Source organism: Aquarana catesbeiana, unplaced genomic scaffold (genome assembly GCF_042186555.1).
Source record: "Aquarana catesbeiana isolate 2022-GZ unplaced genomic scaffold, ASM4218655v1 unanchor233, whole genome shotgun sequence".
Classification (NCBI taxonomy): domain Eukaryota; kingdom Metazoa; phylum Chordata; class Amphibia; order Anura; family Ranidae; genus Aquarana; species Aquarana catesbeiana.
This window is the reverse complement of record NW_027362661.1, coordinates 2260911-2273599: the sequence shown is the minus strand read 5'-3', so window position 1 is coordinate 2273599 and position 12689 is coordinate 2260911. Positions and strand designations below refer to the sequence as shown.

Below are 12689 nucleotides of genomic sequence, written 5' to 3'. Positions count from 1 at the left end.
GAACTCTCTCCGTCAGACTCGGATAGCGACTATGAGCCAGTGGAAAGCAGTGGCCCAGAGATGGAAACCGAGGAAGATAGAATCCTAACAAGGAGAATCAGAAGATATGAGCAGGCGCAGACATCTACCAGCAGCGCAGCACTCCAGGATGATATGCAGGCATCCACCAGCAGCGCAGCACTCCAGGGCATCCACCAGCAGGCATCCACCAGCAGCGGAGGACTCCATGGCATCCACCAGCAGGCATCCACCAGCAGTGCAGCACTCTGGGAGAGGCAGGCATCCACCAGCAGTTCTGCAACCTTCCTAGAGCATAGGCCAGATGCTAGCAACGGAACTTCCCATCAACGAGGCAGTGCCCATACTAGCCTCCCAGATGTTCTATTGTATCCAACATGGCTGCCCGAAACGTCAGTAGAACCTGTAACAGCCCTTTTTACAGCCCAGCCAGGCCCTCAGATACAGTTGAAAAATGTAACCCCAATTATTATTTTCATTTATTTTTTACCGACAATCTCCTAAATTACATTGTGGAGCAATGTAATCTATACGCCAGCCAACAATCCAAATTCTTCATATGCCTGTCCTTTTGTTTGGAAACTCCTCACCGTGGAAGAATTTAAAATTTTCCTTGGCATGACCCTCAACATGGGGCTGACAAAAAAAATGAACTCCAGGCCTACTGGTCTACCCAACCTATCCACCACATGCCGGTCTATTCATCATTGATGCCCAGAACCCAATACCAGATGATTATGAGATTTTTACATTTCAACAACCATGCCCAATGCCTTCCTCGAAACCATCCCAGTTATGATAAACTATTCAAAATTTGGCCCCTAATCAATTTTTTTTTTGCGCCAGCTTCAAGCAGATGTTTACCCCTGATATAAATATTTGTGTAGATGAATCCCTAGTACACTTCACCGGAAGACTTGGAATAAAGCAATACCGCCCCAGTAAAAGAGCCAGACGTGGAGTAAAATTTTATAAGGCGTGTGACAGGGCCACGGGTTACACATATGACTTTATCATTTATGAGAGAAAAGACAGACAGCTAAACCCAAGTGGCAAAATTGTCTGGAAGTTGATCGAACCATTGCTTGGGAAAGGTTACCACCTATATGTAGACAATTTCTACACGACTCTCCCACTTTTCCGCCATTTGTACCAAAAGCAGACTGTGGCCTGTGGGACAGCACGGACCAACCGCAAAGGCTTCCCACAGAGATTGCTCACCAAGCAATTGAAACAGGCTGAAATGGCCAGTATGTGGACTGAAGAGGTACTAGCGGTGAAGTGGAGAGATAAAAAAGAGATGTCTACATCCTTTCCACAATGCATGATGACACCTTGGTGGAACTGCAGAGAAGAAAAGGCCCCATCCAGAAGCCAAAATGTTTGCATGAATATAACCTTTACATGGGGGGGGGGATATGAACAACCAGATGATGTAGCCCTACTTGGCCACCAGAAAATCACTGTTTTGGTACAAGAAAGTCGCCATTTATTTGATGCAACTAGCCCTGTTCAATTCATATATTATTTTTTCTAAGTGCACCCAAAGTTCCCTAACCTATCTAAAATTCCAAGAAGATGTTATCACGACCCTTCTCTATCCCCATGGCCAAGCCCCTCAACTAATTCGCTCCGATTCATTAGTCAGACTCCATGAAAGGCACTTTCCCGAAATCCTCCCTCTTACTCAAACAGGTCGCAAACCCCCAAAAAAGTGTTGTGTGTGTTCAAGTAGAGGAATTCGCCATGACACCCAATACTACTGTCCCCAATGTCCCTCCCAGGCCAGGCCTCTGTATTGGAAGGTGCTATCGGAGTTATCATACTTCACTACACTCTCAGTAAAGTGAAGATGATTTTTTTCCAGTTTCCACTATCTGCCATTTCTGTGAATGACCCGGACTGTTAACGACTATGCCTCTGCCAAACATGTTTCTGCCTTCAACGTGAATTGACCCAGACTGTTAAATGACCATGCTTTTTGCTTGATCATTTGCCCTGCCAGTGTACAGCACAGGGGTCTCACATATGCGAGGGGCTCCAGAAAAGGTTTTCTGAGTGGAGACATTTTTCTCCGGGTTTTTATTTTTCTTGGATTAGGGTCTGGAGACTCGGAGGCTTCGTAGAGATTTGGGTGGGAAGAAGCCTCTACCCGTCCTCAGGTCTTACCTGACCAAGGCCCAATGTACAAAGTGCTGCCTGCTGCCACCTGAACTGGCCATGCCTCTGCCTGCCACCTGAACTGGCCATGCCTTTGCCTGCCACCTGAACTGGCCATGCCTTTGCCTGCCACCTGAACTGCCTGCTAAACTTTGGACTGTACTGAACCATGTTCATACTTTTCCATATCTGTCTGCTGCCTGGACAATTCCTGGATATTTCCTTTGGCTGTCTGGACAAATGCTTTGACTGCTCTGGAACGGTATTCCTGCCTGCTAAAACCACAGGTGAGCCTTTTTTTTTTACCCTTTGCTCAGCAGAATGTATTTTGGGGTGTAATTCTTGGTGTGTACATGCTATGTGTTAGAAGCCTGAAGGTGCTACTTGTATGTTGGGCCTCTGTATGTGGCCAGGTAGTGGAAAAGTCTCACACATGGGGTATCGCCATACTCAGGAGGAGTAGCAGAATGTATTTTTGGGTGTCATTTTGGCTATGTACATGCTATGTGTTAGAAAGATCTTCTAAATTGACAACTTTGTGAGAAAAAAATAAGTTTTCATTTTCTTTCCACATTTTCCAAAAACTTTTGGAAAGAAATAACATGTTCAAAAGACTCATTATGCCTCATAGAGTATACATTGGGTTGTTTTCTTTCCAAAATGGGGCCATTTTGTGGGTAATTCCATTGTCCTGGTGCTCCAGGGCCTTCAAAAATGTGATAGGTACTCAAGAAATGAAATGTGTCATTTATGCCTTTAGAACACCTGGTGCTATATGGATATTGGGCCTCTTTATATGGCCAAGCTGTGGAAAAGTCTCACACATGGGGTATTACCATATTCAGGACGAGTAGCAGAATGTATTTTGGGGTGTAACTGCAATTACGCCTGCACCGTGTGTGAGAAATAACTTGTAAATTTGACAATTTAGTGAAGAAAAAAAAATTATATATTTCTTATTTTCCAAAGCATTGTAGGGAAAAAATTGCAACTTCACTATGCCTGTTACTAAATACCTCAGACCATCTTCTTTCCAAAAAGGGGTCAACAAGCTCGCGTGAACACATACGTGAGTAGTGCCCGCATAAGAGAACGGTGTTCAAATCACACATGTAGGTATCGCCGCGATCGGTAGAGTGAGAGCAATAATTCTAGCCCTACATCTCCTCTGTAACTCAAAACATGCAACCTGTAGAATTTTTTAAATGTCACCTATGGAGATTTTTAAGGGTAAAAGTTTGTCGTCATTCTACGAGTGGGCACAATTTTGAAGCGTGACATGTTGGGTATAAATTTACTCAGTGTAACATTATTTTTCACAATATAAAAAAAAAATTTTTTTACTGTTGTCTTATTTTTTAATTCAAAAAAAGTGTATTTTTTAAAAAAAAAGTGCGCTTGTAAGACCGCTGCACAAATACGGTGTAACAGAAAGTATTACAACAACCACCATGCTATTCTCTAGGGTGTTAGAAAAAAAATGTATAATGTTTGGGGGTTCTAAGTACTTTTTTAGCAAAAAAAAAACAGTTTTTAACTTGTAAACAACAAATCTCAGAAAGAGACTCGGTCCTTAAGTGGTTAATAATGAACAATGCCCGCCGAGAAAAAAAACACATGCTGACCTAGGGTTGCCACCTTTTCTATAAGCCAAACCCAAACACATTAGTGGCGCACGGCAATTTTTTTTTTTAGTATACCCTGTAGGATTAGTAAATGACCTGGGACACCTTTGGGTGTGCCAACTAGAGTAATAATGTGGCAGGATGGGGGGAGGGGGGTTGTGGGTAGTATAAATAGGAGGGTCTGCAAGGAGAGGGGTGACCTAGGACAGGAAGGTGCGGGGAGGGAGGTGAGTGAGGGGGATGACTGGGGATGCAGCAAAGATAGGTGGTAGGTTGGTGGAGATGGGTGGAAGTCAGACAAGGATGGGAAGGGAGGAAAGGAATGGAATGAGACTTGCAGAGAGAAGGGAGCTTGCTCTTTAAGGTGAGAGATGCAGATAGAGGTGAGCAAGGAGGCAATGATCGGGGAAGACCAGAGTCAGTGGTGAGGGGAAGGAAGAGGCTGAATGAATGGGAGAGTGGCACTTCTGAAGTGAGATGCGGCATTCCTAGTGGGAGTGAGAGATCAAGCAGCATGTAATGTGAATGAAAGGTAGTTAGGTTGTGTTACAGAGGAGATGAACCAAAGCATGGATGGATGAGGAGCAGAAGAGGCTCAGGGAGAAGCCAAGTGAGAACGGAAACAGTGCAGGGGGGTAGAGTGTAAACTGAAAGTGCCGATGGAGGGGTGACAGCTGGGGGCGGTGAGAGGCCAAAGGTGCAGAGAAAAGGGGAGAGCTGGGGGCGGTGAGGGGCCGAAGGTGCAGAGGAAGGGGGAGAGCTGGGGGCGGTGAGAGGCCGAAGGTGCAGAGGAAGGGGGAGAGCTGGGGGCGGTGAGAGGCCGAAGGTGCAGAGGAAGGGGGAGAGCTGGGGGCGGTGAGAGGCCGAAGGTGCAGAGGAAGGGGGAGAGCTGGGGGCGGTGAGAGGCCGAAGGTGCAGAGGAAGGGGGAGAGCTGGGGGCGGTGAGAGGCCGAAGGTGCAGAGGAAGGGGGAGAGCTGGGGGCGGTGAGAGGCCGAAGGTGCAGAGGAAGGGGGAGAGCTGGGGGCGGTGAGAGGCCGAAGGTGCAGAGGAAGGGGGAGAGCTGGGGGCGGTGAGAGGCCGAAGGTGCAGAGGAAGGGGGAGAGCTGGGGGCGGTGAGAGGCCGAAGGTGCAGAGGAAGGGGGAGAGCTGGGGGCGGTGAGAGGCCGAAGGTGCAGAGGAAGGGGGAGAGCTGGGGGCGGTGAGAGGCCGAATGTGCAGAGGAAGGGGGAGAGCTGGGGGCGGTGAGAGGCCGAAGGTGCAGAGGAAGGGAGAGAGCTGGGGGCGGTGAGAGGCCGAAGGTGCAGAGGAAGGGAGAGAGCTGGGGCGGGGAGAGGCCGAAGGTGCAGAGGAAGGGGGAGAGCTGGGGGCGGTGAGAGGCCGAAGGTGCAGAGGAAGGGGGAGAGCTGGGGGCGGTGAGAGGCCGAAGGTGCAAAGGAAGGGGGAGACCTGGGGGCGGTGAGAGGCCGAAGGTGCAGAGGAAGGGGGAGACCTGGGGGCTGTGAGAGGCCGAAGGTGCAGAGGTAGGGGGGAGACCTAGGGGCTGTGAGAGGCCGAAGGTGCAGAGGAAGGGGGAGACCTGGGGGCGGTGAGAGGCCGAAGGTGCAGAGGAAGGGGGAGAGCTGGTGGTGGTGAGCAGCAGAAGATGCAGAGGAAGGGGGAGAGCTGGTGGTGGTGAGCAGCAGAAGATGCAGAGGGGGCGGCTGTTATAGGGGGAATCCTGATGAGATTAGGTCTGGGTTTAATAATGTTGCCATCAGGTGGACTGAAACCCAGATACATGATTCAAAGCCTGAACTGTTAGGGTGAATCCCGGACAAGTGGCAAACCTATGCTGACCGCCAACATGATCCGTTCCCAGTGACTACTCATTGTGAATGACAGCTCACAATGACTGCAGAGGAAGAGGATGGATATGACGGGGGGTTACTGGGTGTAAATAGAAAATAAGATCTTATTACCTCCTCTACTGCCACTTCCAGCAATGTCTCCTCTCTACTCCCACATGGAACTTCCTGTCTGTAGCTGACATCACTTCCTGTCTATATTCCATAGAGACTTCCTATCTTGGTATAAGCGAGATCACCATCTTGTGGAGCTCAGAGGAACTGCAGCTCTGAGAAAGCTTTGCAGGAGACTATTAAAGTGGGGTTCCACCCCAAAAAACAAAAATACCTGAAAAAAAAAAAAAAAAAAAAATTTGGATATTTTTTTTTTTTTACTTACCTCTAAATGCCTGTTGCTAGGTGGTCCCTCGTAGTCTGCCTCTTCCAGTGCCTGGGCTGGTGACATCACTTCCCCCTCAGCACAGGAAGGGCTCCGCTCTGCTCCCTCCCTCCTGTCAATCATCTGGGACCCAATACAGGTCCCAGGTGATTGAGCGGCCAATCAAGGCGCGCGGCACTGCTCGCGCATGTGCAGTGGGTGCCAGGCTGTGAAGCCACAGCCCGGCGCCCACAGTTGAAATGCCGGCGCCGACGAGCGGAGGGGGGGGACGAGCGGGGCTTCGATCCCCCGCATCGCTGGACCCAGGGACAGGTAAGGGTCCAATTAAAAGTCAGCAGCTGCAGTATTTGTAGCTGCTGACTTTTAATTTTTTTTTTTTTTTTTTTTAATGGACCCCCTGGGTGGAACTCCTCTTTAAGAACAAGGACAGCCATGACAAGAAGATTTATCTCATTGACACCAGCAATGGGGCTTATTTTATCTCACTGAAACTATTGATGCAGCTTATCTTATCTAACTGACACCAATGGTGAGGTTTATTTAATCTCACTGGCACCAAAGATGGAACATATTCTATCCCATTGACACCGTTTTTTTTTTATCTCACTGCCACCAACAAGGGATGTCAAGGAAATCATGCCCATGGTGCTTTGCCAACTGGAATGAGAGTCTTCATTGGTGGAGGACAAATGAGGAGAGAGCTTTCTCTGGGAAGATAAAACCAGCCATCATACAGTTCTCTACAATACTGCTGACCACCACTGGAGGGAGACTCTCCCACATTTATCTGGCTGGACACACACAGGCAGATACAAATCTTTCATACAATCTGATACAATCTAAGGAGTGTGGAGCAGACAAGTGATCCCCACACACTTCAGAGGATCCCCCAAGCGATCCTTCAATCTTCAATCTACAATCCTGGAGTGATGACTTCTTCCACTGCCCCCCACCCCCGCACACATGATTTAGGGCAGATTGGCTGAAGTGTGTGATGTGAGTGGTGTGCCGGGCAGTGATACACACACACACATACAGATCCCTGTCTGTCAGATACAATCACTTCCACACACTGACAATAATCTGCATTAGGGAGGAGCTCCATGTCTGAACAGAAGATTGGATGAACACTGGCTCCTCCCATATTCTTCTGAACATCCAACTTTTACGACATTTGGTGCAGACGAATGTGATGGCTTCTGGTGTCACTGGTTTCTAGGGAAGCAACGGCTACCTGCAACAGCTGCGTCCTTAGCAACCGCTGACTTCACCCCACCCATTCCCTTACATGGCCACGTAGGCAAATGGGTGGGGCATAGATCATGACATCATTGTCCGAATATGACCATATCTGAGCAATGATGTCACCACTATCCCCGCCCCTTCCTTTGTATATCTGATGACAGCTCAGAACGCTATCAGTCAGCGAGTGCTACCGTTGGGGATCGCTCCTGTGTGGCAGGTCATTTGGGGTTATTGGGGAGTCAGTGGGCGGTTGGCATCGTGATTGATGACAGATTTATAACGAGAGACGTTTTTGGGGGATTTTTAAAAAATAAAGGGCATTGAGGGCCTTTATTGCTATATTTACTTTTTGTGAATGAGTAGGAGAGCTATGTACCCCAAACTCATTCATTTAGGGGTAGCATCTTGGCACTTTCAGATGCTGATATGCACCCCAAAACCACCACTCATCAAGATGGGGACAAGGCGATATGCAATGGGGGTCCCCCTGGCAGCCCATGTTGAGGGCACATGGCCTGGTATGGCTCAGGAGGAGCCGCACGCTCGCCCCTCCCCATTTACTGGTCAGCCAGGCTGCATGCTTGAAAAAAGGGTCTGGTATGGATTTTCTGGGGGGCAGACACTTTTTTTGTGTGAGGTCCCCTTTAATATCCATCTTACACTCAGAGGGTCTGGTATGTATTTGGGGTCTCTATACAATTTTTCATTCTTGATGTAGGATGGGATAAAGAAAAGGTGACATTTACAAAGAAAAAATGAATCAGTTTAAATTGGCAGAAAATGACATTTCATTGCCGGTTTCTTTTTTTGTTTAAACAGCACACAGACCCTCCAAAGGTCCCTCAAATACATAGAAGAACCTCAGGGGGGGGGGGGGGGTCTGTGTGCTGTTTTGGCAATTATAAGTGTATGAGTATGACCTCAGGTATTAGTATGAAGATATGTCTGATGAAGGAAACTAAGGGGTCTACTTATAGAAAATTAATTGGATGAATGTGACAATCACTCATCCAGTCATTACATATTCTGGCCATAATGTAACAAAGTGATTTCCTATGATTTTCAGCTCCATCTAGTGACCATAATGGGGTATTTTTCCTGACATACCTCCATTAGTAAAAATAGCGCAATACCGCATTATGACCACTAGATGGAGCCAAGGAAATCAGTGTATGAAATAAAATACACCCAATATTCATCACAGCTGGGTGAATGCCGGTCACATTCGTTCAACTAATTGATAAAATAAAATAAAATAAAATAGACCTCTAAGTGTTTGTGAAAGCTTACACTACAAAATGTACTCAGCCAATGAAAGGTAATGACTCCATTTTTATTTTTCTCCTGCTATCAATGGCCAACACGGTACAACACTTCATCCATGTCTTTGGTGATCTCTGATCTCCTTATGAACTCAGGGATGAACAATTCATATCGCCTGACACCCGGGACATGCAGATCTGAGGGCCGGACAGGTAGGTTTTTATTTTAACATTTAGCCCTGCTGTGGGCAAGCAAGGAGCAGATTTACTGGTTGGATGGAAGCATTCAGGTGGCTGAGCGAATGTTTCCACACCCCCCCGTAAAGTGTCCCCCCAACACACACCCGCTATGTATCCCGGGCTCCTCTGCCTATCTAGGACCCGGGACCAGCATAGCGGGTGATGATGGGTAGAGGGGAGGGAGGAGAGAGGACACACATCCGCTCTCCTCCCCTTCTTGTTCCTGACCCGGAAATGACATGTATGACATCACTTCCGGGTCCCCGGTGACAGTTTCCCAGCTATCAAGGTCGGGAAAGAATATAAAGACGTGTGATCTGTATTACATTACATTCAGTGGAGCACAGGGGAGACATTGGGGGTCTTCTAGACCCTGGATGTCTCATTAAAGAGAACTGTCCTCTGTCAGTGTTTCTCAACCTTTTTTCATTCAAGGCGCCCTCCAAAATTATGGACAGTCTTGAGGCGTCCCAATATAAAATGTAAAAACTATTCTAATAGTTCTGCGTAATGCAACACCATCAACATACGTAGGACACCCAATGTTATAAGTGATTTATTCTTCCAAAGCAAATACACTTTTGCAAACTGGTACTGACTAGTATTCCAATGTTTCTCTTCTCCCTCAGTTTTTCTCCATCACTCATCTAATGAGACCCCAAAGCTGATGGAGAGAGGCGGGGGAGGGTCACACAAGGATGATATTCAGGCAACTGACATCCTCCTTATCAGCTCATGTCGTCATTGGTCATTAGGAGGTTGGCAGCTAGAAGGTTGTAATGGTGTACAATGAAAACCTGTGACTTTGTGTAACTAAAAGTCTTCATCCTCCCTCCGGCTTGTATACAATTTTGGGGCAATTGTTCAACATTTTACCAAGGCGCCCCTGAAGAAAACTCAAGGCACCCTGGTTGAAAAAGGCTGCTCTATGTAATAAAAAAAAATGATTTTTAATTGTACAAAATTAAATTTCAACCCAAGCACATAACCCCCCAGAAAAAAAATCTGAGACCCCGCCCCCCACATATACACATGTACAAACATAAACTCACACATTGGGGCACCTATGTCTAAAAACGTTGATTGCGATACACGTTACATATCGCTGGGCACAGCGGAGTGAGAGCGATAATTCTATCACCAGACCTCCTCCATAACACTAAATTGATGACCTATAGGGGGCTTTTAAAGCTTCACCTATAGAAAATATAGGGTACTGAAGTTTGTCACCATTTTACAGGCACAAACAGATTTAAGGTTTGATATGTTTAGTATTTATTTACTCGGTGCAACCTCAGCTTTTATATCTTACCATAAAAAGGGGTAATTTATTGTGTTTTTTGTGCCCCCTAAAATGAACTTTAGTGTTCTTTACTGACATTTTGCGTTTTCCAGACTTTTGCGGTAATATCGTGTGTCATAAAAAATTGGAACTACCACTTTTTTTATTCTCTAGGATGTCTGCTTTCATAAAATATATAATATTTTTGGGGTTTTATATAATCTTCAGTCCTAAAATGATTGTTTAACACATTCCTGCCCGGCCTATAGCAGAACGACGGCCAGGCAGGGGTTACATTATTCTAACTGGATGTCATGACATCTAGAAGAATAAGCCGCTTAGGCGCTCGGCGGTATGGTGAGTCGCTCTGACACACTGCATCTCCAATCTCGGTAAAGAGCCTATGATGTAGACTCTTTACCATGTGATTAGCTGTGTCCAATCAAAGCTCATCACATCCTAACCAGGAAGTGCCGGTTATCGGCTTTCCTTTATTCATGCTGACAAGGTGCGAGTAGAGGAGAGCCAATCAGCGTCTTTCCTGACAGGGGGGATCTGCACTGATATTCAGCATTATCAGTACAGGCCCATCAGTGATGATCACCAGTCATGCCAATCAGTGATGCTTGTCAGTACCTCCTCATCAGTGTCACCCATCAGTGCTGCATATTAGTACCTCTTCATCAGTGTCCATCATTGAAGGAGACAACTTCCTTATTTACTAAATTTTATAACAGAAACAAAAGAAAAAAAAATTTTTTTTTTAATTTTCTGTCTTTTTTTATAACACAAAAAATAAAAACCCCAGAGTTGATCAAATACCACCAAAAGAAAGTTCTATTTGTGGGAAAAAAAGATAACAAATGTCATATGGGTACAGTGTTACATGACTGAGTAATTGTCATTCAAAGTGTGCGAATGCTGAAAGCTGAAAATTAGTCTGGGCAGGAAGGGGGTGAAAGTGCCCGGTATTGAAGGCGTTCAACATGTGGGCAAAAAAACGCAAATACTGCTCTGGCAGTGAAAGGTTTAAAAGGAGAATTTCACCTTCGGGAAGATGTTACATGTTCCTGTAGCGATCCGAGTCCTCTGTGTGACAGCAGTGCGGGGAGAAGTTCCCCGTACCGGTTGTCACTTTATGAAAAGAGCGCGGCCGTGCCATTCATTCACAGAGTTCTGTCCTTTGCTGATGTCGGCTTGTAGTTTTCAATGAACTCCCACACCGCTGCTGAGCTCTCTGGTAGATGAGGGACAAGGAGATTGTCATAAGGGACAAGGAGATTGGGACCCCGATTTAGTCCCTCAGACAAGTCGTTTTTCAAAAAATGTCCACACTCCTGGAACTGTTTTTTACACGATGAAGATCAGCCATGGAGTATATCTGAGGTGTATATCAGGGTGTGCTTCTTCCCCTCATGAGAGCTGTGATGTCCAGCAACATTCATATAGAAGACATTTCCTGCACTCAAGGCACTAATACACCTGGAGGGTTGTGTGGGATCCCTGATGTACAGGATGACAGGACTTCAGTGAGGAACAATTCCCTCACTCAGGACAGGAATACGGCTTCTCCCCCGTGTGAGATCTCTGATGTGTGTAAAGATTTGACTTCAGTGAAAAACATTTCTTGCACTCAGGACAGGAATATGGCTTCTCCCCCGTGTGAGATCTCTGATGTTTGTAAAGATCGGACTTTGCTGAAAAACATTTCCCGCACTCAGGACAGGAATATGGCTTCTCCCCTGTGTGAGATCTCTGATGTGTGTAAAGATAAGACTTCAGTGAAAAACATTTCCCGCACTGAGGACAGGAATACGGCTTCTCCCCCGTGTGAGATCTCTGATGTGTGTCAAGACTGGACTTCTGTGAAAAACATTTCCCGCACTCAGGACAGGAATACGGCTTCTCCCCCGTGTGAGATCTCTGATGTGTGTAAAGGTTTGATTTCAGTGAAAAACATTTCCCGCACTCAGGACAGGAATGTGGCTTCTGCCCCGTGTGAGATCTCTGATGTGCGTTAAGACTGGACTTCTGTGAAAAACATTTTCCACACTCAGGACAGAAATGTGGCTTCTGCCCCGTGTGAGATCTCTGATGTATGAAAAGATGGGACTTCACTGAAAAACATTTCCCGCACTCAGGACAGGAATACGGCTTCTCTCCCGTGTGAGATCTCTGATGTGTGTTAAGACTGGACTTCACTGAAAAACATTTCCCGCACTCAGGACAGGAATACGGCTTCTCCCCCGTGTGAGATCTTTCATGCACATTCAGGTGGGATTTATAATGGAAACACTTCCCGCACTCAGTACAGGAAAAGCTCTTATCTGTTGGAAGGACGGCACCGTCCCTCACAGTCTGAGGTTCCTCAGGATAAGAGGAATACGATGGTCCATCTACACTGTGTGGTGCCGGATGGACATTTGAGGTAGCCGGATTTTCTCCTGGACTATACTGTGTGATGTCCTCATCTTCTACTTTACAGTCTGGAGACAAAGTGAGACAATCCTCTGAGGTTTTCCTCATCTCCCGTCCATCCACTAAAATAGAAATACAAAGATTATTACTAGACATGAGCAGATTGGTTCCCCTAAACCAGGACTCCGCCCACATCAGGCAGCTTTGTTTCTGAG

At 46.5% G+C, this 12689-nt stretch overlaps 2 protein-coding genes across 4 annotated transcripts in view; both read right to left on the bottom strand.

Annotated features, from left to right (window-relative positions):
- Positions 1-12689, bottom strand: part of LOC141121865 (uncharacterized) — a 306769-nt gene that overhangs the window by 109597 nt on the left and 184483 nt on the right. The window contains exon 1 of one of the 3 annotated variants that reach the window (XM_073611620.1): positions 5763-5845. The exons of the other annotated variants lie outside the window; for them this stretch is intronic. The gene's annotated coding sequence lies outside the window, so the exon portion shown is untranslated. Of the gene's footprint in view, positions 1-5762; positions 5846-12689 lie in introns of those variants that run through there. 3 annotated transcript variants of the gene reach the window in all.
- LOC141121907 (uncharacterized) overlaps positions 10753-12689 on the bottom strand; it is a 41087-nt gene continuing 39150 nt past the window's right edge. Inside the window, exon 9 of the mRNA XM_073611663.1 lies at positions 10753-12306. Within this exon, the coding sequence (XP_073467764.1) occupies positions 11602-12306 (705 nt within the window). The 3' untranslated portion in view covers positions 10753-11601. The remainder of the gene's footprint in view (positions 12307-12689) is intronic.